Genomic DNA, 23,761 nt, shown 5'->3' on the forward strand with positions numbered 1-23,761 from the left:
AGATATACAAGCTCGTAGCGCGGCACCGAGTGCCGCGCTATGAGCTTGTAGATCTGCTATTTTTGAAAAATCGTGAAAATGTGTGCAAATCTTTGAATATATATATTTTTAAAGCGAACATTTTTAACTCAAATCTTTGCTTCTGGGGGGTCCCTGGAACAACATATTTTGATGGGGGTCCGCGGCCAAATACATATAATTTTGGGGGTCCTTGACATGAAAAAGATTGAGCACCACTGATATAGAAACATACGTTTTTGAGAATACTGTTGGGATTTAGGAGACATGTAGAATCGGCTTCAGGTCTCAATGGGTTAACCACTTCACACGCTGACTACTTCACCACCAGTGAAGTAGTCTACAGTATGTACATACTTTACACAGATAATGTAATCACCTGAAACCACTGTCTGAGTGAGGCTTTTGCACTTGGACATTTGACATTAGAAGCATACTGTAAGTGCTGTCTGGAGTTCAGTAAACAAATTGGACAATTTGCGGCACTTAACTAAAAAGCATGGGAGACCAAAACATACTGTAGTGTGTCGTGCATTTATGTGTGCACTTGTGCTGGGTTGTTGTATCTCCCCTCCCCGCGTGTGTCCGATTCAGGGCTTTGCAAATATTGTACATATTTTGCACCGGTTGCCTGTGCACTATCACAGTTGTAATTAAACACCAATCAACTTATTTTGCCATTCCTTTATCTGGGTACTGTTATTGTCTCATTACCCCTAGACCATACAGGGCAACTGGCGGACCCGGGGACCACATGCGGCCCTCACCTTCAGTTAATGCGGCCCGCAGGATAAAATCGGAATACTGATATATTATTGATTTCAGCTGTTACAATTCCATACATGCAAACATGACCCGCTTTAATTACTTCAGTCTATATTAGTAGCTTGATGACTAGTATTACAATTCTATTGTCTTTTGTATGTCCAATGTATTTGTTTCAAGTTCATAAAGTTAACATAAGTATAACCACATGCATTTGAAATTAAATAAACATGTTACTTTTCAGGATTCATTCACACATACTTTTGTGTGACATAGAATGGCATTAATTTACGAAAAATACAGAAAAAAATACAGAGATATGATGTGTCTGCCCCGACAGCATGTGCAATGTGGCCCTCTGGAGTGAGTTTGGAAATATAGTGGCCCTCTCCATCATCAAAGTTGCCCACCCCTGCCCTCGACCAATGTGGCAACCCATCGGCAAAAAAAAAAGGGGAACAAAAAAGAATGATGCTAGTCATGGTGTTTTGCTTACAGCTTCGGGTACTTCTAATTTTGAGACTGCATACAGTATGATTAAAGGACGACTTCACCCATTTTCAACCTATCTTCATATAATAGGTCCTCACTAATGCTCATGATAAAATGGTACCATTTCTTTCTACTCTGTCTGTGTCTCAGAGGAGGACTGTGGACAGTTCAGAATCCTGTCTACCAGTGACATCATCGATGGGGAATCCAAGCTAATAGAAACCGCAGGCTTTCTATTCCTGGAAAGTTGCAGTGCAATAATAGAAGCCATTGTTCTCGCGTTAATACAAAATGAAATAAAAAATGTGAAATCTTGTTTGAAAAAAAAAATCTGCCTAACGATGATGTCACTGGTAGACGGATTTCTGGACTGTCCACAGCCCTCCATGAGACACAACAGACCAAGTAGAAAAAAATGGTACCATTTTATCATGAGTATTAGCGAGGACATTGAAAATGGGTCAAGTCATCCTTTAACACCTCGCCTTCAACACACCGGTGCCTGAAGGCCGCGCAGATCTTACCTTGACGTCCACGTGGGCCATGAGGACGGCGAAGTTGGTCAGATGCGTGCACGAGCACGTGGTGTGCGTCCGGTTGGTGCCGAGCAGGCGGCAGTCTTGGGTGGACCAGAACCCGGTCATGCTCCGCTTCGAGTAACTCCAGAACGAGCAGTTGGGGTTGAAGTTTTCCTCGGATTGCTGTATGAAAGAAGGTAAACAATATCGCTATGATTAGCGTGGCGCAAAATCATACACAAAGACGTTGATAGGAGAGGGGAAAAAAAGAAGCATTGATTGCAGGTTGACTCATGTTGCAGTTGTTGTCGAGTCTGAACCCGGCCGGGGTTAAATGGAGGCGGATGAAGTTAATTCCAGTTAATCTTGCAGCTTCAAAACTGTCTGATTTCGCTTTCCTGTTTACAGAGAAAGTCTTTATAATAGAGGCTTATTCTTTACATTGCCACATTAACCCATTAAGACCGGGAGCGTCTGTGTCCTTTTTAGATTTGAGCTGAAAAGCATTATTTTACACTTTGGCTATTCAAAAATAGCAGATATACAAGCTCGTAGCGCGGCACCGGGTGCCGCGCTACGAGCTTGTAGATCTGCTATTTTTGAGAAATCGTGAAAATGTGTGCAAATCTTTGAATATATATTATTTTAAAGCGATTTTTTTTTAACTCAAATCTTTGCTTCCGGGGGTCCCTGGAACAAAAGATTTTGAGATGGGGGTCCGCGGCCAAATTCATAACATATGTTTTTCAGAATACTGTTGGGATTTAGAAGACATTTGTAGAATCGGCTTCAGGTCTTAAAGGGTTATTACTAAGAGTGTGTGTGTGTGTGTGTGTGTGTGTGTGTGTGTGTGTGCACACGCGCGCGCATGCGAAGGGAGGCTGACTTGTCGTACGGCATTAAACTGAATCATGGCTGCAGTTCTTTTTTCCCCCCGTTCTCTTTCATTTCCTCTGTGTGAGGATGCAACCGTCAAACAACCTTCCCGCTATCTCGTCCATTTGATAACAGTCACTCAAAAGGCAGGTACTGTAACTAATAAGAAGAAGGCTGCTGATGAAAACCCTCTCATCTCGGAGCACCCTGGTGTCTCACCGAGCAAGAGCTGATACCATATCAATAATACAGCGGCTAAGAGTCCTCTCCAATCCAACCTGAGGCACTTTACTGCATGTTACACCCCTCTCTCTCTCATGCCCTTCCTGTCTCTCTGTCAGTGGTGTAACGTAACTAAGTACATGTACTCAAGTACTGTACTCAAGTACAATTTGGGGGTATTTTTGACTTCACTAGCGTATTTGCAATTGTCTATACTTTTACTTCTGCTCCACTGCATCTCAGAGGCAAATATTAGTACTTTCACTCCACTACAATTATTTGAACAATGTAGTTACTCGTTACTTTGCAGATAAAAAATATTATATTATAAAACATACATTAACCACTTTAGCCCTATTTTATACCTCGGCTATTTGAAAATAGCCATGCGACACGTTGTGAGCTTGTAGATCGGCTATTTTCAAACATTTTAGTACTTTTACTTTTGTTACTTTAAGTGCATTTTGATACCAATACTTTTGTACTTTTACACAAGTAAGTTTAGAATTCCGTACTTTTACTTGTAACAGAGTACTTCTACATTGCAGTATTGATACTTTTACTTAAGTAAAACATTCATACTTTTTCCCACCACTGCTCTCTGTTCGCCTATCGTGTCTACCTGAAATAAAGCATCAAATTGACAAAAATGCCTGAGCCACACACTGTCTCCCAGCTTCCAAGGTTAGAGGCGCACCTGCGGTCTCACTATATTAAACTGCGGGGACTGCTGGTTTTCTGGAGTATCACAATTAACGGCGGGGGTAATTAGTCAAAGGTTTATCCTCTGTGAATGAAAATTTGCCGCCGATTGAGTTTACCCTTCACACGGCGAACTATAGCAAGTTCCTCCAGTATTCCTCCTCAGCATGCAGAGGCGAGATGACCCTCTGTCCCATTAATGACTTTAATTAGTCCCATTAAGTGCCGAAGCAAGGAAGCGAAACAATAACTAGAGGACAGACACTATCCCAAAAGACCAGTGATCCAAAACGCTGCGTCTGGAGAGGGGGGGGGGGCTAATTGTGAGGAGCAAGTGGAAATAATAACCCAACCTCCAGTACAGTCGATTTCACATATTTCATGTTCCTTTTGAAGGGCGAACTCTATTGCCAAAGTGCAGTGGATGCACCTGGCCCAGTAGGGATAATATCTCCTATTCACTCCAATCTAAAGTGGCATGTATGCATGCACTCAGCACTTCTGCAGTACTCCATGTAACAAGGGTCAACTGCGCCCGGCACAAAAACTGTATTGAGGATGTTTCTATGTTTATGGCCCACTGGCATACTGGAAATATAACTCTTCGGTCCTTTACTCCTCTCCTAACCCATTAAGACCTGGAACGCATCTGTGTCACTTTTTAATTTGAGCTACGATTTTTCTAAAATAGATCTGCCATTTTAGGACAAATCGTGAAAATGTGTGCAAATCTTTGAATATATATTGTTTAAAGCAAACATTTTTACTCAAATCTTTGCTTCTGGGGGTCCCTGGAACAAAATATTTTGAGATGGGGGTCAGCGGCCAAATACATGTCATTTTGGGGGTCCTTGACATGAAAAAGTTTGAGATTTAGAAGACATTTGTAGAATCGGCTTCAGGTCTTAATGGGCTAAATGCGCTCTTGCACATGTAAGGAGCCCCAGAATGCGTGCGCTCTTTCAAAAAAGGCAGCTGCTTTATTTAGATTAGTCCATCTGGGCACGTAAAGGCTATGAAAACTGCAGAGCCCCCAACATTAGACTAACAATAAAACTGCTGAACCGCCTGTCCAAATCAACAAATTATACTTAACGCTGGTACAGGAAATAACTGTCTCCACATCCTCCTGATACTTTTTTATTTAAAAAAGGCCAAACCAAACTTTTGCCTGTCAGTCTTGTTTCCCCATTTCCTCTCTTTCTCTTTTCTGTTCTTTCTTAATTTAACAAGAGCAATACTATTTTTTTTCTTTGAACCTGAATCAGTACCCAGCAAGCACAGTCAGGACCCGGACCAATCAGTGACGTCTCGATTGGGGCTAGATCAAGTCAAACCAAGACAAGTCAGATTTGGCACAGAATATCACCCGATTTCAACCAAAATTAATCCTGACCACAAAAACGTCACTTCCAGGACGTCATCTAAACACATTCTCATCACCCAAAATTGCTGTCCAAATGTCCATATGATGTCCCGGTGATGACGTCCTGTAAATGGCGTAAAGATCATCCCCATATGGGCTGTGATCTGGCCTAGTCCTGAACGTCACCGGGGTGATGACCGGGCGTCATCATAACGTCATCATGACGTAATTGTGCTTGCTGGGTATGAGAGTTTTGAATTTGATATTATTCTTTTATATAGTTTTCCATTGGTCTCCTACCACTGCCTATATTGGATTATTTGCTCAGGAATGCGACAAAAACACGACACAAACTTCAAGAAATTCAAGTCTACATGGGGTGATTGATAGATTTTAAAAAATATATAATTTGGGTGAAGTATTCCTTTAACATATGGTTGACCAGTGGGGTGGGGGTGTGGGGGCTGCTATAGCAGCTCAACACTGCCTCCCCGCGACCCCTAGGAGGGATCAATATACGACCAATATTTGTTCTGCCTAGGCTCTTCTTTATTTGCTGAAAATAATCAACAAAGCAAGCAACTATGAACCCCCCACTATTGAGATATTTGTTTTCCACTGGCATCTGTTCTTTCAACTACACTTCTAAACATTAAGCCGCCTTTCTCTGCTTCGGGTCTTGTGTTTCGTGGATTTAAGGTGCGCTTAACCCGTTAAATCCGGGAACGCATCAGTGTCATTTTAGATTCCTTGGGCTATTCAAAAATAGCAGATCTACAAACTCATAGCGTGGCACTACGAGCTTGTAGATCTGCTATTTTAGAAAAATCTTGAACATTTGTCAAATATTTTGCTCCAGGGATCCCCAGAAGCAAGGATTTGAGTTACAAATGTTCGCTTTAAAAATATCTATATTCAAAGATTTGCACACATTTTCACGATTTAAAAAAAATAGCAGATCTACAAGCTCGTAGCGCTGCACTCGGTGCCGCGCTACAAGCTTGTAGATCTGCTATTTTTGAATAGCCAAAGTATAAAATACTATACTAAAATAATGGTTATGGTTCAAATCTAAAATGACACAGATGCGCTCCAGGATTGAACGGGTTATGCGGCAGAGAAACGTATAAAGGCAATTTTCTGAAAGCTGAGCAGGGCTTTGGAGTTATTTCAAGAAATTCGGTGTGCGGGGGTTTTTGTATGTGCACACATTCCTGTCTGTCTGCCTGACTGTGGGCAGAGTACGTGTTTGTCTGTGACAAAAGACACTTTTTCTTTTTGGGTTGTCTGTGTGTACCTGAAGATGCCTGATGGTGAAGATGACTGGGTCCGATAAGTAGACTTTGTTAGAATCCTTGTTGATGGCGGCTGTGACGACCGGAGAGTTGACAATGACAGAGTAGTTGGTGGCCAAGGCCTCGCTGCCCAGCTTCATGCTGGCGTTCTCCGTTGACAGGTACGCGCCGATGTGTTTGTACAGCACGAATGCAATCCGGATCTCTCCTGTGAGGAGGACAAAAGGAGGGACAAACGATTGGATGTTTGCAGCCTGAACACACACAGGGGAGAAAAAAAAGAACCTGACAACGGCAAGGCAGGTTTATTCTTACAGCATCGGCTGCCTCTGATGCGTCACAAAGGTTTCATCATTTTAATGAGAACCCTCGATGTAATGCGGCATCGGTGAAGTGCTGTTATCACTCCCGTTCTGACACTCTCTGACAAAGGCAGACGTTTTCTTATTCTCCTCACTCTCTTTTCCGCCGCTTGCGCTTGCTTTCTTTCGCATCTCTCACTTTTTCAAGCACGGATGTGAAAGAGAGACCCCTCCCCGCCGTGCCTGAGATCACTCTCTCAGATGAAAATACAATCATTTGTACACTACAGTTGGAGATGACGATGGGAAATCAGCCAGCCAGCCCTGGCTGCTATATAATGATCTGCTTGGGCTCCAGCTGGGCACAGACTCAGTCATCCAGTGGAGAGGTGGTCTCAGACAATCAGAAATCTCCCTCTACTGATTCAAATGGTGAAATCTCAATTCAATGTATGCACTTGAACGGCGGAGAAAACCAGAGCTCACCCACTGCCATTCATTTGATTTAGATGTCACCAGGCGTACTATACAGTTTCAGATCGTCTAGCTACTCAAGATTCATGTTAAAGATAGGTTAAGTGATATTTTTTGGTTTAATAACCAAATGTTTTTTTGTAAGAAGGTTAAAGCTTTATATTCTGATAGTAATCATTGCTACAGTATAAGGTGTTTGTTCAGTAACAGGGGTCTCCCCATCTCTCCAGCTCTATATGTTCTCTTTACAGAGAACATATTTTCAGGCAATCAGGAGAGAGTACCCATTTATCAGCTTCAATTTCATAGTGTTACAGTTTAAAATGTGTCCGCTCATTTATTTGTATCATTCCTTTCCATTTCCCTTGTGTCCTTTATCCTGTATCCTGTCTGAGTTCTCTCTCCTGATTGGATAAAATGTGTATCCTGACCTGAAAAATGCATGTTCTGTTCACTAAAGAGCTGGAGAGACAGGAACAAACACTCAATAGCAACGATTACTATCCGAATATAAAGCCATTTAACACTTATTTTAACAAAGAAATACCACTTTGAAGCTATAATGTGTCCATTTCTCTGCAACTGAATGTCACGCTGTGCTCTGAGAGCGCAGTAATAACAAGAGCGTTTCCGTCACGGCTGCTTTCAGGATGTGGCCTACTCACCGTTCCTTCCATGCTGTTTCAAGGTGTTGGCAGAGAGGAGGATGGAGTTGCCATGGCCGCCAGTTTGTGGAAACCTCAGGTCAGGCAGAGTTCCATCTGTGCTCATCCTGGCGACCTCCAGCTCTGCACGCACACACACACACACAACCAGAAAGACAACATTTGGGAGGGCAGTCAGTAAAATGTGTAAGTGTGTTGCTGCAGTTAGTTATCTGACATAAGCCTGTGCAAGCATCATTTCATGTGCAAGCACTACATTTGAATATCTGGCGGTAAAGTAGGAGGCAGACACTCGCGGATTTAGAGAAGTGGTCACACCATACATTTATGTGGAATGGTTATTATGAAGAATATGCCAGTGAAAAAATTGAAATAAATGAATAAATCCTACATTATATGACTTTAAGTGGCCATTCAGGCCTCACACTTCACCTCTCTCTGCTGTACAGAACGAGCCTGTAAACATCAAAGATACTGTAGGTAGTAGACCTCCTCTCTGATTCTGAAAAGCCTTTCTACAGCTGTAATTGATTCCATTAATCTGCACAGTCCCTGGGTGTGCTAAATGAGGTAGATCCCTTCCTGATTCATGCAGCTTTGAGGGATCGCATCCCTCTCGGCCCTCTGATCTGCGATCGTGGGGGTTTAGCAGTGTTGCTATATATGAATCTTTTATTGAGCATTGAGCATGGGTGAAGAATTCAGGTGGGGCGGAGAGAAGGAGAGGGAGACAGAGATACAGAGAGACACACACACACACACACACACACGCACGCACGCACGCACGCACACGCACACGCACACGCACACGCACACACAGAGGCAGGGAGAGAGACAGAGAGCCGTTGGCGGGGGAGCGGGTAATGGAGGCTAGCCTCCCCAAATGTACTGCTGGCTACGGTGAATATTTTAGATTATAGATATAGATTATGTCTGTGTCATTGTCGCTGCAGATACCACAATAATTACAATATAACAACATGCGTTTGCGGGGTCCGTGTCTGGCGTAGCAAGCTGGTATGATTGACATTGGAGCTCTCCGAATGCATAGTACGCGTGCGGTAAGTTCCGCGCTCTTTCTAGCCCGAATCACCTGCTACCTGCAGCATGCCTACAGTGAGGAGCGATGACCTGGGAGTGGGAGGTACAACGCTAGCTGGGAATCCGACCCACGCTCACTTCATTTTGGGAGGAAGAGAAAGCAGTCAGTGTGGTGTTGTGTGTACCAGGTGTGCACGGCCACCGGCCACGTTATTAAAAACAACAACACTGACGGAATAGATGGATAGACAGACAGACAGACGGACGGACGAAGAGCGAGAACTTTAGCTGCTGTTCGAGGTGGTAAATAGAAATAATTCCATTCCTTCCCAATCCACAAAGCCCAAAGATAAACGAGGGAAGACAGACAGACAGACAGACAGACAGACAGACAGACAGACAGACAGACGGGCAGACAGGCAGAGCTTCCTATGCGCATGCAGCTGATTTGAGCAAATACTCCTGGCACTGTATAATAAGTTGGTGGTCAAATGCTAGCCTTTCCCAAACGTCAGGCTCACCCGCCGCCTACAGTATGGCCGTTGGCACACTTTTTCAGCCTCCCAGTCGACGACTGTAAAAACAGATGCTTTTCTTTGCACTCTGACGAAAGACGCCTCTTTCATTTCAAGGATCTCTTTTCTGAAGGGAAAGAGCGAGAGATACGTGGAGGAGATAGAGATGAATGAGCAGGCCGCTGCCGCAGCTTATAACAGCTGTTGTGTCTGAAGCTGAGCTCCTAATTTATGGTTCAAAGACTCGGGCGTCATGCGGCAGGAGAAAATGAGACTGCTGATAGGAGGCGAGCCTTTAACCAATTGAGACCTGGAACGCATCTGTGTAATTTTTTGATTTGAGCAAAAAAAAAACATTATTTTACACTTTAGCTATTCAAAAATAGCAGATCTACAAGCTCGAGCTTGTAGATCTGCTATTTTTGAAAAATCAAGAAAATGTTTGCAAATCTTTGAATATATATATTTTTAAAGCGAACATTTTTTACTCAAATCTTTGCTTCTGGGGGTCCCTGGAACAACAACATATTATGAGATGGGGGTCGCGGCCAAATACATATACATTTTGGGGTCCTTGACATGAAAAAGTTTGAGAACCACTAGCAACATACGTTTTTTTCAAAAAACTCTTTAGAGTAGGATTTAGAAGACATTTTGTAGAATCAGAACCTCAGGCCTTAATGGGTTAAAAAATGCACTCGTTCCATCACAGATAACGGCTTGATACGACTGAGCTTCATAAAAAAAAAACAGCCGAGCGCGCTTCAAACTCAAGTAGAGGTGAGGTGACCCATGTGATTGACGACTGGGTATTCCTACAGTAAATGTCACATTGATTTCTAAACCTGCTGAGATTAAGTAATTCGCAGTGCAGTTTGAAGGCAATCCACTGCAGGTCAGAAAGAGAAGAGTGGAAACACAAAAAGGCACAACAAGAAATACAAGGTAAGATCCTGAGTGTTCATTTCAATGATCTGACCTCAGAATGAGGCTTTTTATACTGTAAGCACATGCACAGTCAAATCAACAGAGATAATTCAACATTGAGGATTTGACTCTGTAGGGTGATGAACAGCATAGTGGTGAGTTTCACCACTATGCGACCATCAACGTTATCCTTACATTACACTTGACTACTGGATACCTCATGTGTCCAGTCAGTGGACTACAATTTGATATTAAGGCTAGTGCCCCAAAAAAGCTACTTAAAGAGATTTCCCACTCCACCATAGAATGGCTCTGTGAGCGGTTAATATAACTGTGCCATTTGCGTTTGCAAACAGGCTTGGTTCTGTTTGGCACAGAAAGTTCTAAACCATGGCCAGTCAGCACGGTTGCCTAACCGTGTGCTCACCCTGGCCAAAACGATCCGTTGAGTGGGCTTAATCAGTGGTGGACAGTAACTAAGTACATATACTTGGGTACTGTAATTATGTAATTTAATTGAGAATCAGTACTGCATTGTAATTTGTACTTACTGTAAGTATTTTCAAAAGCATGTACTTTTGAATACTTGAGCATTTTTAAAAAGCAAGCACTCCAGTACTTTAACACATTTGACTGAGCAACTTTCACTTGAGTACTGGAGTAATATTTGACCAGGGGTATCTATACTTTGACTAATGTACTGGGGTTGAGTACTTTGTCCACCACTGGGCTTAATGACGTAGGTATTCAATTATTGGTTTTAGACCCTGCTGTGGGAAAGCACTCTGTCGACACAAAAGGCTGCTCCGATTACAAACATTATCCACAATTCGTGACAGCGCGGCAGAAATGTGTTCACCGTTTTTAGACGTTTAGCAGCGGCTAAAATGTTGACCTGGACCTCATTCTAGTATCTTTTGACCAAACTCTTAATTAGATGAAGAGTTGGATGAACGTGTATGTGGGTTGAGATTAATCTTATCTCTCTTTGCTCCCTTTCTAGGTCTCATGGATATTGGTCACATGGCATGCACACACAGGTCTCTTTCCTGGGGCTACTTTTGCCATTCCAAATACCAAGGTTAACCATTTAAACCCTAGTCGAGTTGGAACTGTGCTGACCGCTTTTTTTCCGTCAACACCAAATCTCTCCAAATGTTCCCCCCAGAAAAGGTTCAAGTGGTTCAGAAAAAAGAAAAAAAAGATTAAGATTTAAAAAAAAAAAAACAGTTGGCTTTGTCTGCCGCTTCGTAGTAGCTTTTCTGTTTTATGCACTGTTAACTGTGCAGCCGTAACATAATGTCCTCGTGATATGCTGTCGTCCCACGACTAAAACCACACTGATGTCAGTGTAGTCTTTCACAGGGACGTCCTGATCCCAGGTCCACCGTGGAAACACAAATTATAACCTTTTTACAAAAGCCGTCACAGAACTGAGTGGTGCAGTGCCTCATTTTCGCCTAAAGCGGTCGTGTAAAATGTTGAAAATACGCCTCATTTAATCGTCCCCCAAGCCCCGAATCCAGTCTTTTCCATAGTTTCAGTTTTTAAACAAAAGGAAACCCTTTATATTAACAAGATTTAGCAAAGGAGGCGAGGATTGTTTTTTCTTTCTTTCATTCTTTTTTTTTGGGGGGGTGGGGGGGAGAGAGGGTGATGCATTCCCATTCGACATAACTAAGACAATACCCTAGATAGCACACAATTCTCAGGATTCTGGGCCTGCCTTTGGATTCGAGGCAGTCATTTTTCTTTGTACCCCGTTTGCTTGTGCAAAAGAGCTTAAGACTGGCTTCGGGGAATATATGTTGTTGCAGCCAAAGGCTATGTACCTTCAAAGCCGGGTTTAAATAGCCCGCTTAATCGGTAGAAATCTCTTCCGAAAGATTAGCAAGGAGAGAGTGACGCTCACTCGTGTGGACAAAGGCTGGGATGAAAAACGCAGAGATAATGGGTAAAAGAACATCTTCCTTCATTTGGAAAGGAAACGAAATGCACCCAACATGACACTGAAAATGGTTAAAGTATCTTTTTAGTGAGACACACTTAAGTGCAGCATACATAAAACAGGACAAGCTGCATCCGCGGGCAAAAAAGAATAAAACAAAAAAAAGCCCCTTCGTTTTGGCAGTGAATTCCCTGTGAGAGATTAATCATTATCCGGCGCAGTGGTCACCAGTGTTTTAATGGTCTCCTGGTCCTCATTTAACTGCCAGGGATGACACCAGAGACTGCAGGAGACAAAGCACGAGCCTAGTAAACATGTCACCATCACATGATTACCCAGACTAGCCCTCTTCATATGAAAAAAAATCCCCACTTGAATTGCGCAACGATCGTTTCATCCACCCCCCCAGCCCCCAACAAGCTCAGAATCTCCTTAATACCCCTATGAATTGTGTGCCAGATATAATAAATTCAGTTTTTATTAATTCTCTTACTACTCCCTACACTCACTGTCTTGTTTTTTTCGAGTCAGAAAGGACCTATATTTTTAGGTTGCCATGGCAGCTGGAGCCTTAAAAAAATAAGAAAAACCCAACCGTTAAGAGAAGAGGGAGATACATCCACACATTATCATCTTCCCCAACATTACCACCGCCCCCCCCCCCCCCCCTCCCCCCCAACCTCTGCCGTTTGCACCATTCTTTTATTCAATGCTTGCTTTCAACAACTGAAAACTGTGCTCAGCAAATGGCTGGAAATGTGAAAGTGCTGATTTTCCAAACCCTGCACAATTCAACAAACAGATGTAACCAGTTATGAAAAGCATTAGTGTCATAAAAATTGCTTCCCCTTCACCCCTGCGGACCAATTAAGACACACGCACAGAATTACACCTATGAAACATGGATGCTCTGTGCAAAAAAAAAAAAAATCACTCGGGGGGCTTGCAGGGGGAAGGGGGGGTAGACGTGTAACAGTTCCAGGGTCTGCTTTCAACTGACAACGAATGCACTTATCCCCCGACAGACGTGAGCAATGGGCATCGATCCCTTATCCGTAGGACTGTTGGCCACGAATGGCATGCATATAAAACACGGCCATTTGAGATAATTATGTCAACTTATAGGTGACCGCTGACTGAGGGGTCACCCTTAACCATGAACGCCACAGATGGCCTCCCACAAGGATAACGGCGCTTAGCCGGTGACCTTCACACTTGTACCAGGGACTCGAGAGCAACGCTGTCAATACAGGAGCACCGTGGATCAATAGCTATAAGGTGAACTTTGTAACCCTCCATACAGCAGACAAGGCCAAAGATGGATGAGACAATTGAGGGCTCACTAGATGACATATCGTCGCTGTCGGGCAAGACACCTTGTATGTCCAAAACGGTTACTTTTCAGAAAATGGAAAATAAGAGCCTGTGTTCCAGTGGATCCATTATTTAGTCACAAACTCGTGTTAATAGTTTTCATTGATTCAATATCCTATATGAATATTGGCTAATGGAAGGGCAGGCCCGATCCGACCGATATGTCCATACTGTATATAGATATCCAGTTATCCAGAACCGCCAACCGATATGCGCATTTGGCCGTGTCAATATATGGGCATATATATATACTGATGACATGAGGGATCTCCATATATGGCCATAAAGGGGACAAGGACTGAGAGATACAGAGATGTCCATATGGGCATAAAAGGGACACAGGTAGACAGACGGATAGAGACGTCTCCATACAGTATATGGGCACAAAAGGGACAGACGGGTACAACGGGTACTCTGACAAAGCCGTCGAAACTATGACTCAGACATATTGGTCGGATTGGCGATGTAATGTAGTTGTAATGATGTGATGTAACAGCAGCCCAAAGTCTAGATGTGAGGGCCGTGTAGCAACCCGAACCTCTAGTTTATAAAAACCCACTGACGCACTTAACCTCTTTCACTTTTAACATTTTCCCGAAATTGCAGATCTACAGTACAAGCTCACAACGCGGCGCCATGCTACGCGTTGTGAGCTCGTAGATGTGCAATTTTTGCTACTTTTGTGCGACAATGTTGTACAACGAAGCATGGAGATACAAGGTTTCCACCCGACCGCGACAATATCTAACCTTGAGTGAGCCCTGAGACCAGTGGTACGTCTTTTTAAGAGCGAGTTGACTGTGAATGTCACAATACACAGCTCGCTCCATCTGTCCAGCTCGTATACGTGCAGTAAAGGAGCCTGAGCATGAATCAATGCGCTGCAATTCCGTTCACGCTGGCTCCTTCACACGCGATAAAAAGCAATCACACTTCAATGTGTTTTTTGCACGTTGGCATATTGTACGTCATCGCCATTTCCGACAGGGAAAATGAAAAACAAAGATAATTGCTAAAACAAGAATCTATCATATTTAATTAAGCTCCTGCTCTGTTGTTCAACTATTTCAGAAGTAAACTGAATATTTAGTAGCAATAGTAGCCTACTCCCAAATAAAATTACAAATCACAAATGAAACACACATTTGTCACCGCATGAGAACCCCACATTACATTGACTGCCATTGATTTCAGATTTTTTTTCAGTAGACTGCCAGAGATTTTTCAATGAAAAAACAAAAGTACTCAGGAGCCGAGATACAGAATCTTTAAGTTTTAAGTTAACAAGGAAGTGGATGGGAGTCTAAATCTTCGAAAAATCATATCTCCTTGGTCTTTGGGTGAAATTCTTTTTTTTTATTAATTTAAAAAAAAAACGCAGATCTGCGTTTTTGGCAGGCAATGTGTTGTTAAACTAAGGCAACCCCAGCACCTGTTTAACCATTTGAACCCTAGTATCCCTATTCGGGGGGGAAACGTTCGCCAAAAATTGCCAATCTACAAGCTCACAATGCGTCACAACGTGTCGCTGTGAGCTTGTCGATCGGCTATTTTTGGCAAAGAGATTTGGTGTAGACCGAAAAGAAGAGCGTACCAAGAACAGTTGCACAATTCAGCTCTTTCGCTTTACTAAGTCTATAGGTTTTACGGGGGTTATAGACACAGATGTCAGACTTCATCCTCATTCCCAACACACACTGTAAACAGGGTTGCCAGATCTGCTTAGTATAATTTCCCCGCAAGATTTTATTTGAAAATAGCCGATCTACAAGCTCACAACGCGTCGCATTGCGACGCGTTGTGAGCTTGTAGATCTGCTATTTTCAAATAGCTGATGCATATGTTAAAGTGCTCATGTGGCCCATAGTCGCTTCTTTTGGGCTGGTTTTCCTAGACCTGGTTACTTGTTTCTCTCACAGAATCTGGCAACACACAGTGTAAAATACCCTTGGAAGCACCCCGTACTCACGGATGTTCTCGGCGTTCTCCTGCACGATGTCCGTCTTCAGCAGGTTGTCGGCGAGGACGAAGGCGCCCTGTTCCACCGTGTCCAGCAGCATGGTGGCTGCCCTCAGTTGATCCCCCGTGCTAAGTTCCTTCCATGCCGACTGGGCTTGAGGCTGGAGGAGATTATTGACCGTCTCCACCATGGCCTGTGAGAGGGGGGGGGGGTTACAAGAGACCATTACTGTCTGGGTGAGAGCAGGAGTGAAGGGTGGTGAGCCGTGAAAAAACTAATTGTGATTCCGATGGGACTGAATGAGAATTTAACACGTGGATCAGTGGTGCACAGTAAAATCACAAGTGTTAATTTAACTCGGGAGTGTAAAACGGAACCCGGGTCCGTTTTAATTCCTTTGCTGTGCAAGGTTATTCTAGGACTGAGTCAGGGGACACACGCTGGCATGGTCAAAGGAACTGCTGTGGCATGATAACCCGGTAAAATGCAATTTCCATTTTTACACGAATGACATGTTCCTTCATTCGAATCCCTGTGGAAACCAGTGTTTCATTTCAAACTAAAGTCTTGCAAATAACTTTTTTTGGGTGGGGGGAGATATGAAGTTATCATTCTGCAGTATACTACCAATGATGTTTGATGATGATGATGATGATGATGACGATGATGTTTGATCATGATGCACAGTATGGCTTGGTTGCATTTGAGGTGTAATTACAAGCAAAACAACATCATTTAAAGTAGGCATGAATTATAGTTAGGAAGCTGAAAATGAAAAAGACTACAGGCTGTACAGTCTTTAATTGGAATGATAAATGTGCTTCCTCGCAGACAATCCCAGTGCACCAAAATATCCCCACGTCATCAAATTCGGGCTCCCGAGTCAAAGGTTGTACATGGTTTTTGTTGTTCTCTGTCGCAGCTCTGGGTGGCTGTTCAGATGAAAGCTTTGTTGCATATTAATAGTATTTAACCACTATTATGCCTTCTTTAATCTCCCCACAACAATGTTGAAGCCGATAAGCTGGGGGAAGAAAACGAGAAGACTTCTCAAGACAAGATGACAAATTGAGAGCCATTAACGATTTTAAAATGCCAATGGCAAGATTTATTAACGGAATACTAATTGGTCAAGCAAAACCATTCCTTCCTTTGGAACTTCTGCTCCAAGCAGCAAAACGGTAAAGAATACCACAAATGAAATGAGCCACCAATTCCGACCCATTAGCTGTTTCAACACGTGACTGGAGGTTTTTCTTCCATCGCACGGTAATAATGTTAACATTTATATGCTCCACGGAGCACAGGGGTGTGACGATAAAGACTAATTCCACATTTGATGGATCACAGCCCTCTGATATTCACCCTCTGATATCCTAGTGTTCAAAAGCCAGCATACGCACAGTCAGTCATCTCTTTTCTCAAGACGGAAGCTAACATTGCAATCATGCACCCGCCCTTAAAAAACAAAACAAAACCAAGCCATCCAAAGACCCTCAGCATCCCTATTCTCGGGGGAACATTCGGCAATAGAAATAGCAAGATCTACAAGGTGAAGCTGAACGTAAAGCAGACTTAATTTGACAGTTAATCCATTAAGACCGGGAACGCATCTGTGTGTCATTTTTAGATTTCTTTATTTGGGCTATTCAAAAATAGCAGATCTACAAGCTCATAGCGCGGCACCGAGTGCAGCGCTATGAGCTTGTAGATCTGCTATTTTTGAAAAATCATGAAAAGTTGTGCAAATCTTTGAATGTTTTCTTTTTGTTTTGGCAGACATTTGTAATTCAAATCTTTGCTTCTGGGGGTTCCTGGAACTAAATATTTTACAATTGTCCGCTTGGATATATAATCCAAGATTTGCCACGAATTTTCACGATTTTTCAAAAATAGCAGATCTACAAGCTCATAGCGCGGCACCGAGTGCGCTAAAAATAGCAGCTGTATATCTGCTATTTTTGAATAGCCAAAGAAATCTAAAAATGACCCACAGATGCGTTCCCGGTCTTAATGGGTTAAATGACTGTGTGTATTGAAATAAGTGGTAGCCTACAGCAGGGATGAGCACATACAGTAATATGCAGTATCTTTGAATCAGCTCCGATGCTGTAGTATCTGATCATGTAAACGATGCATCCAAAACTCTCAAGCCATTTAAATCTCTCATTTATTCATTCACTGTCTAGTATTGTAGTAATCAAGTCGATATAAAAGCACAATTATAGTTGTATCCAGTTTAAAACAAATGGACACAGCAAGTACTTCTCTCTGTCTATTAATGTACCACTTGCACTGAAGTGGGGCCCTACGGGCTCCACACTCCTGACCTATCGACCCCCAAGAATGTTCCACAGTCGTGGACCGTTTGTGGATACAGATGACAGTCGCATCAAATGTTGCAAACGCAAGGTTTGACATTAACCGTGATTGAGGAGGACTCCCGTTTGAAGTACAACCCAAACCTGGAAGGTTCTAATTTCAGGCCTCGTCTCCATGCAGCTCCGACTTTGCCAATGTGAGGCTCACAGCCCTGAATGGAATAAGGACCCCAAAATAGCCCGGAGCTTGTACTGTAGATCGGCTATTTTCAATGAAGAGATTTGGTGTAGAGAGGGAGGAGTGGTACAGACCCCTGGGGGACCCCGGTCAACAAAGTATATAGGGTTTAACCACTCAAAGCCTCTATTCTTTTTTTTATATAACGGACCTGAGTTACAACTGTACTTGTACCGCTTTTTTCCATCTACACCAAATCTCTTTGCAAAAAATAGCCAATCTACAAGCTGACGTGTTGCAACACAACGCGCTGTGAGCTGAAATGTGAATGTTCCTACGAGAATAGGGATGCTGGGGTTTTAAGTGGTTAAGTGGTTAATGTGATATACAGCAATACATCAGCATTTGAACCCTGTGGTTAGTTTCCCTTTTTGATCAATGCACTATGAAAGGGAATAGGAGTTCCAGAAATGACTCCAGAACAGCAGGGGGAATGAAACCAGAGGCAACGGAGATGCACTTCGTCTGAGCCGCTCAAACGTCTCAAAGTGCATTCTAGAACGGCCCAGGAAACGAATGTATCAAACGATTATTACGATACGATAATACTTTATTGTCAGTTTGCACTGACATTTGTCTTGCGACCCAACAGCCATGTATGCAACATACTGTATAACAGTACACACATTTGACATGACACAAGAAAACAACAAAATACATACATAAAGACATGCAAAGACAAGAGCAATGTCCACCACTCAGCCTACCCCTGGCCTTTAACTCCTGATTAAGCCTCAATGTCGTCTGATGGACAAAGGACCTCTTCAGTTTGACCTTATTGTATGTTGGAACACCGTATTAGGCTAGTGTTTGAAGTGATATTCCTTGCCAACCTTATCATACTGTTATTATACGTAGATGTATAGAGCCTCTGAAGTGGTTGTCCAACAATCTAAAGAGTTCCGTAGTCACTGCACACAAGCATAATGGCCCTGCAATTACCTTATCATGATAAGTGATGTTGTACCGTCAAATCGATCTGATAGTGAAAAGAGCTGAAACAATAGAAGGGGGGCTGATTGCATTCAACTCACTGGCACCAGCTGCAATGAAGAGAATATCAAATAGCACCAGCTGGCCTTTCCTGGCGCAAAAACCTACCCTGCACGCTCATATCAGACACACACACATGCATGCACGAGTGGACGCTCGCATGGACGCAAATGTGCGAATGAATCCACACACGTGTACACAAACAGATCCACAACTACACGCACACTTCCACACACAATACACTGACACATGCATGCACACGCACAAACACACACACGCGCGCAGACACACCAACACTGTATGCACAGCAACGCACTCGCACTCGCTTAAACGCGCTTAAACACGCATGCGTGCGCGTGCACTCATTCAGACAGAGACACACGCATGTGCAGCAGTCCTAACTATGATGTAATAATTCATTATCTGCAGCCAATTTCCAATCGCACCTTTTGACATTAAGCTAGCGGCAGAGGTCGATTCACTCTCAATTAAGGAGCTCTTTTTCTCTAGGCGCTGCCATATTTTCTACCGTTGGTCTGTTTTAAACAATGGAATAATGATTCTTGGGGGAACTGCATGGTTTCACAGGGGAGGCTCTTAAACAGAACAAAGGAAAAGAACATCAAATGCACACACAGGTACACTGTAAACTCTTAGTGTAAAAGTGGACCTGTAATGGTACATTTCTGCACTCTCAGTACCTGGTTGATGGATCACTAAACTAATGAGGAATATACATGAGAATGGATTAGGTAGGGGATTAGGGATACACCAAATGAATGCAGAACCAATTATTTGTTTTTGATATTAAGTCATTAAATTGCTTTATTGGCTATGTGCCCATAATTATGTTATGAATATATGACTATGTGTACAGTATTCTGCTCCACTTAAACCAGGGTAAAATGAAGATTGATTTTAACTGTGGCAGACATGAAATTCAAATTTTATGTTTTAATACATTTACAGTAACGGGAAACATCTGGCTGTCTAACCACTTTGAATACTGTGACGGAACAGCCAGTATGGTAATGTGTGCGGGGGGAAAAAATAGCATTTGAAATAGGCTACATTAACCTAATTAAAGGCCGCGTGCGTGAACAATTGGGGATTCTACTATCACGTCACTGAGAGAAGACAAGGCTTCACTCTCTGCCTTATGCAGAGAGTCAAGCTGAGCGATCTTGTCAGTAAAATTAACACTCAGCCCAGGTTTTACTGGGTAGTAAAAAATACCCCTCTGCGCCAGGATAGAGGAGAAATGTACTGCATGTGATTGAGGCATTTTCAATTTACTCTCAATGCTATACAGTGTGCATAGTAAAGTCTTGAGTGTGGCAGTGTAGCCAGCTTGGATGTATTAAAATGACTGGATGAGGCACTGTAGAGTACAGGAAAATGGTCGCCTATTCATTTCAATGGGACTTGCTCTCGGAGTGCACACGACTCATGTGGCCCAGTTGAATATCCCACCTTATGGGTGCCTGGTCTATAGCAGTGGTTCTCAAACGTTTTACCCAGGACACAGGACCCCCAGATTTGTATGCATTAGGCCAAAGAAGACCCCCATAACTCAGAGAGTGTACAAATAGAAACAAATGGACCCATAAGGGTCATATCAGACCCTTTCAGATACAGATAAAAAAGGGTCCATTATTTAGTTACAGTAATTATACTTTTACTATTAATTGTTTAGCTGGGAACCCCCCTAAAGGACCCCTGAGCGTTCCCAGACCCCCCGTATGTGCATTAGTGTCTATTACATACAGGTACAAACTTTAACTTGGAAATGAATTTGAACATGGGAAGTGTCCTTTCTCGATATTCATAAAACTGGATGCTTCATTAGCTACAGATCATACTGTATGTAGAAATATATATGTACATCTGTTAGGAAGATAAATGATTCCTGAACCTACAGTATTTGCATTCTGTGTTCTATGTAGGTTATTCACATTCTATGATCTGTCCAACCTGCCATTAGCCAGGCTTACAGTATTGAACAAATAGATTGCTATATGCTGGAGACAACCCCACTTCCTCTCCTTTCAAGTGTTTTAACATACTTAAGTGTACTTCAAGTGTTTTAACCACTTAAATCCTGTACTTTGTTGACCAGGGTCCCGCAGGGGCAGTGGTGGAAAAACTACAAGCTCACAACGCGTCGTGTTGTGAGCTTGTAGATCGGCTATTTTCAAATAGCCTATGTATAAAATAGGGCTAAAGTGGTTCATGTACGTTTCATAATATCATAATTTATATCTGAAAAGTAACTAAAGTTTTCAAATCATTGTAGTGGAGTAAACGTACAATATTTGCCTCTGAGATGTAGTGGAGTAGAACACAAGACGCATTGTCAGCTTGTAGTTCGGCTCATAGATTGTAGATTTTCGCCTAATGTTCGCCCCCAGAATAGGGACACTCGTGTTCATGTGGTTAAGTGGGATGGTAGTTTATGTTTTTATTACATTATTTATGGGCACCGATTTTGTGCATCGTTATTCATTTGGAGAATGACTTTCTGTTTTTTACATTCCTGCATGTTATGAAACAAATGTTTCTATGTGATTCACAGTAACAGGGCACAACTGGATATCTAGCCATTTGAATACGGGTGATTTCCCATGTGCCTCTGGGACAGAACAGCCCTGCAGTATGGTAATGTGCGGGGAGAAAATAGCATTCGAAATACATTAACCTAATTATAGGCTGTGTCCATGAACAATTGGGGCTTCTACAGTACCATTATGTCATTGAGAGAAGACACACAACGCCTTATGCGGAGAATCAAGGTGAGCAATCGTATCAGTTAAATTAACACTCAGTCCAGGTTTTACTGTGAATTAAAAACATGCCCACCCCCCTCCAGGATACAGAGAAGAAATGTGAGCGAGGCATTTTCAATTAACTCTCAATGTCATACAGTACCTCAATAAAGTGTGTATCTTATCAATGAATAGTGTTAATCTTGTCAATTATACTTCAAATGAAGGATTCTGGCTCACCTTAAATTCATGATATGAATACTTTCATACTTAACATTCTGAATCTGAACATACTGTAGAGCAGGTCTGTCTGTCTGTATGGAGTGGACATAATCTTGCAAATCGCTAGACCGACCAACGGCAAGTATTTTAAAGTTCATTAACTTAAAACTGGTTATGGAAGTCAGGAAGGGGTTCAGATTGGGCATAAACTTTGGCCAAATGTGGAGTCATTATGTCATAGATACGTCATAGACCACCGACGTCATAGATGACTCTAGCCACGTGAAGTGCAAGATCCACATGGGAGCCACGCAGTTCGTTTCGAACGTCTGGCAAGATTTGACCAGAGAATAGTGAATACCAACAGGGATTTGCAGGTGTTTGCCGTTTGACACGCACGCATGCACGCACACGCACACACACACGCACACACACACACCTCTCAAACCAAAAGCCTCTCATTTCCCTCCAGTGAGCGACAGACACACTGCCACCACCATTCACCACAGTCTATGGAGTCTGGCTGGCTTAACGCTGTGTATCCACACTGCTACTCCATCTGTCATAAGTACCAGCACACTCTACTGCTTCAAACTCCCCAACAGCTACACAGTATGTGGGATGTCTTTTCTTTTCTTTTTTTTTTGCTTGTTACCATTACTTCCTCCTCAGTGGTGTAAAGTAACTAAGTACATTTACTTAAGTACTGTACTTAAGTACAATTTTTTAGGTATTTGTACTTTACTTGAGTATTTCCAATTTCCAATACTTTTACTTCTACTCCACTACATCTCAGAGGCAAATATTGTACTTTTACTCCACTACAATTATTTGAACACTTTAGTTACTAGTTATTTTGTAGATATAAATCATTATATTATAAAACATGCGTTAACAACTTTAACCCTATTTTATACATAGGCTATTTGAAAATAGCCGATCTACAAGCTCACAACGCGTCGCATCACGACGTGTTGTGAGCTTGTAGATCTGCTATTTTCAAACATTTTAGTACTTTTTTGGCACTTCAAGTACATTTTGATACCAATACATTTGTACTTTTACTCAAGTACATTTTGAATTCTGGACTTTTACTTGTACAGTATCAGAGTATTTTTATATTGCAGTATTGGTACTTTTACATAAGTAAAACATTTGAGTACTTTTTCCACCACTGCTTCCTCCTACTGATAGACTCAAACCAAACAGACATAACATAATAACATATATCCTGTTTTTTTTTCTCTCCTTTCTTCCTACACTAGGAAATGCTAATTGTCGGGCTCGCCTCGCCGCTGTAATGTTCCAGCTGGAACACGGAATGACGGCTGGGGGGCGAGAAGCGTTGCATCACGCGGGCCATTTATACACCGTGGAGGAGACAGGAAAGGGAGAGAGGCTGGTGGTATTAGTGTAAGCCTGGCGCCCGTCCAGCACAACCTGTGTGTGTGCTGATTGATGAGATGAACTCTGGGGGTCGGGAGAATTGATTCTGGCTGATGTCGAACTCCCCTCCTCCTCCTCTCTCTCTCTCTCTCTCTCTCTCTCTCTCTCTCTTCACCCTCTGGCTGAGCTAGGCTGGGCCTGCCAGGCATTTCACAGACCTTCCACTTCCCTTCCACCTCACTTCCTCTTCACACCCGCTGCTCGCTTTTTTTCTCGCACTCGGTTTTGTCTCGCCTGAGGTGAGATTTCATCACAGGGTGGGGGGGGGGGAAAAAAGCAAACAAGGTGGCAAGTCTTGTTCTCTCCGTCGGCTATC

The 23,761-nt window shown here is 42.7% G+C and overlaps 1 protein-coding gene across 1 annotated transcript in view; it reads right to left on the minus strand.

Moving 5' to 3' along the window:
- LOC311034620 (adhesion G protein-coupled receptor L3) overlaps positions 1 to 23,761 on the minus strand; it is a gene marked incomplete at its 3' end in the record, with an annotated part of 245,238 nt that overhangs the window by 76,865 nt on the left and 144,612 nt on the right. The window contains exons 9-12 of the mRNA XM_084042512.1: positions 15,470 to 15,653; positions 7,696 to 7,818; positions 6,257 to 6,462; positions 1,800 to 1,976 (exon numbers count right to left, since the gene is read on the minus strand). Of these exons, the coding sequence (XP_083898638.1) occupies positions 1,800 to 1,976; positions 6,257 to 6,462; positions 7,696 to 7,818; positions 15,470 to 15,653 (690 nt within the window). The remainder of the gene's footprint in view (positions 1 to 1,799; positions 1,977 to 6,256; positions 6,463 to 7,695; positions 7,819 to 15,469; positions 15,654 to 23,761) is intronic.

Source organism: Gymnoscopelus microlampas (genome assembly GCF_963454915.1).
Source record: "Gymnoscopelus microlampas genome assembly, chromosome: 19".
Taxonomy (NCBI): Eukaryota; Metazoa; Chordata; class Actinopteri; order Myctophiformes; family Myctophidae; genus Gymnoscopelus; species Gymnoscopelus microlampas.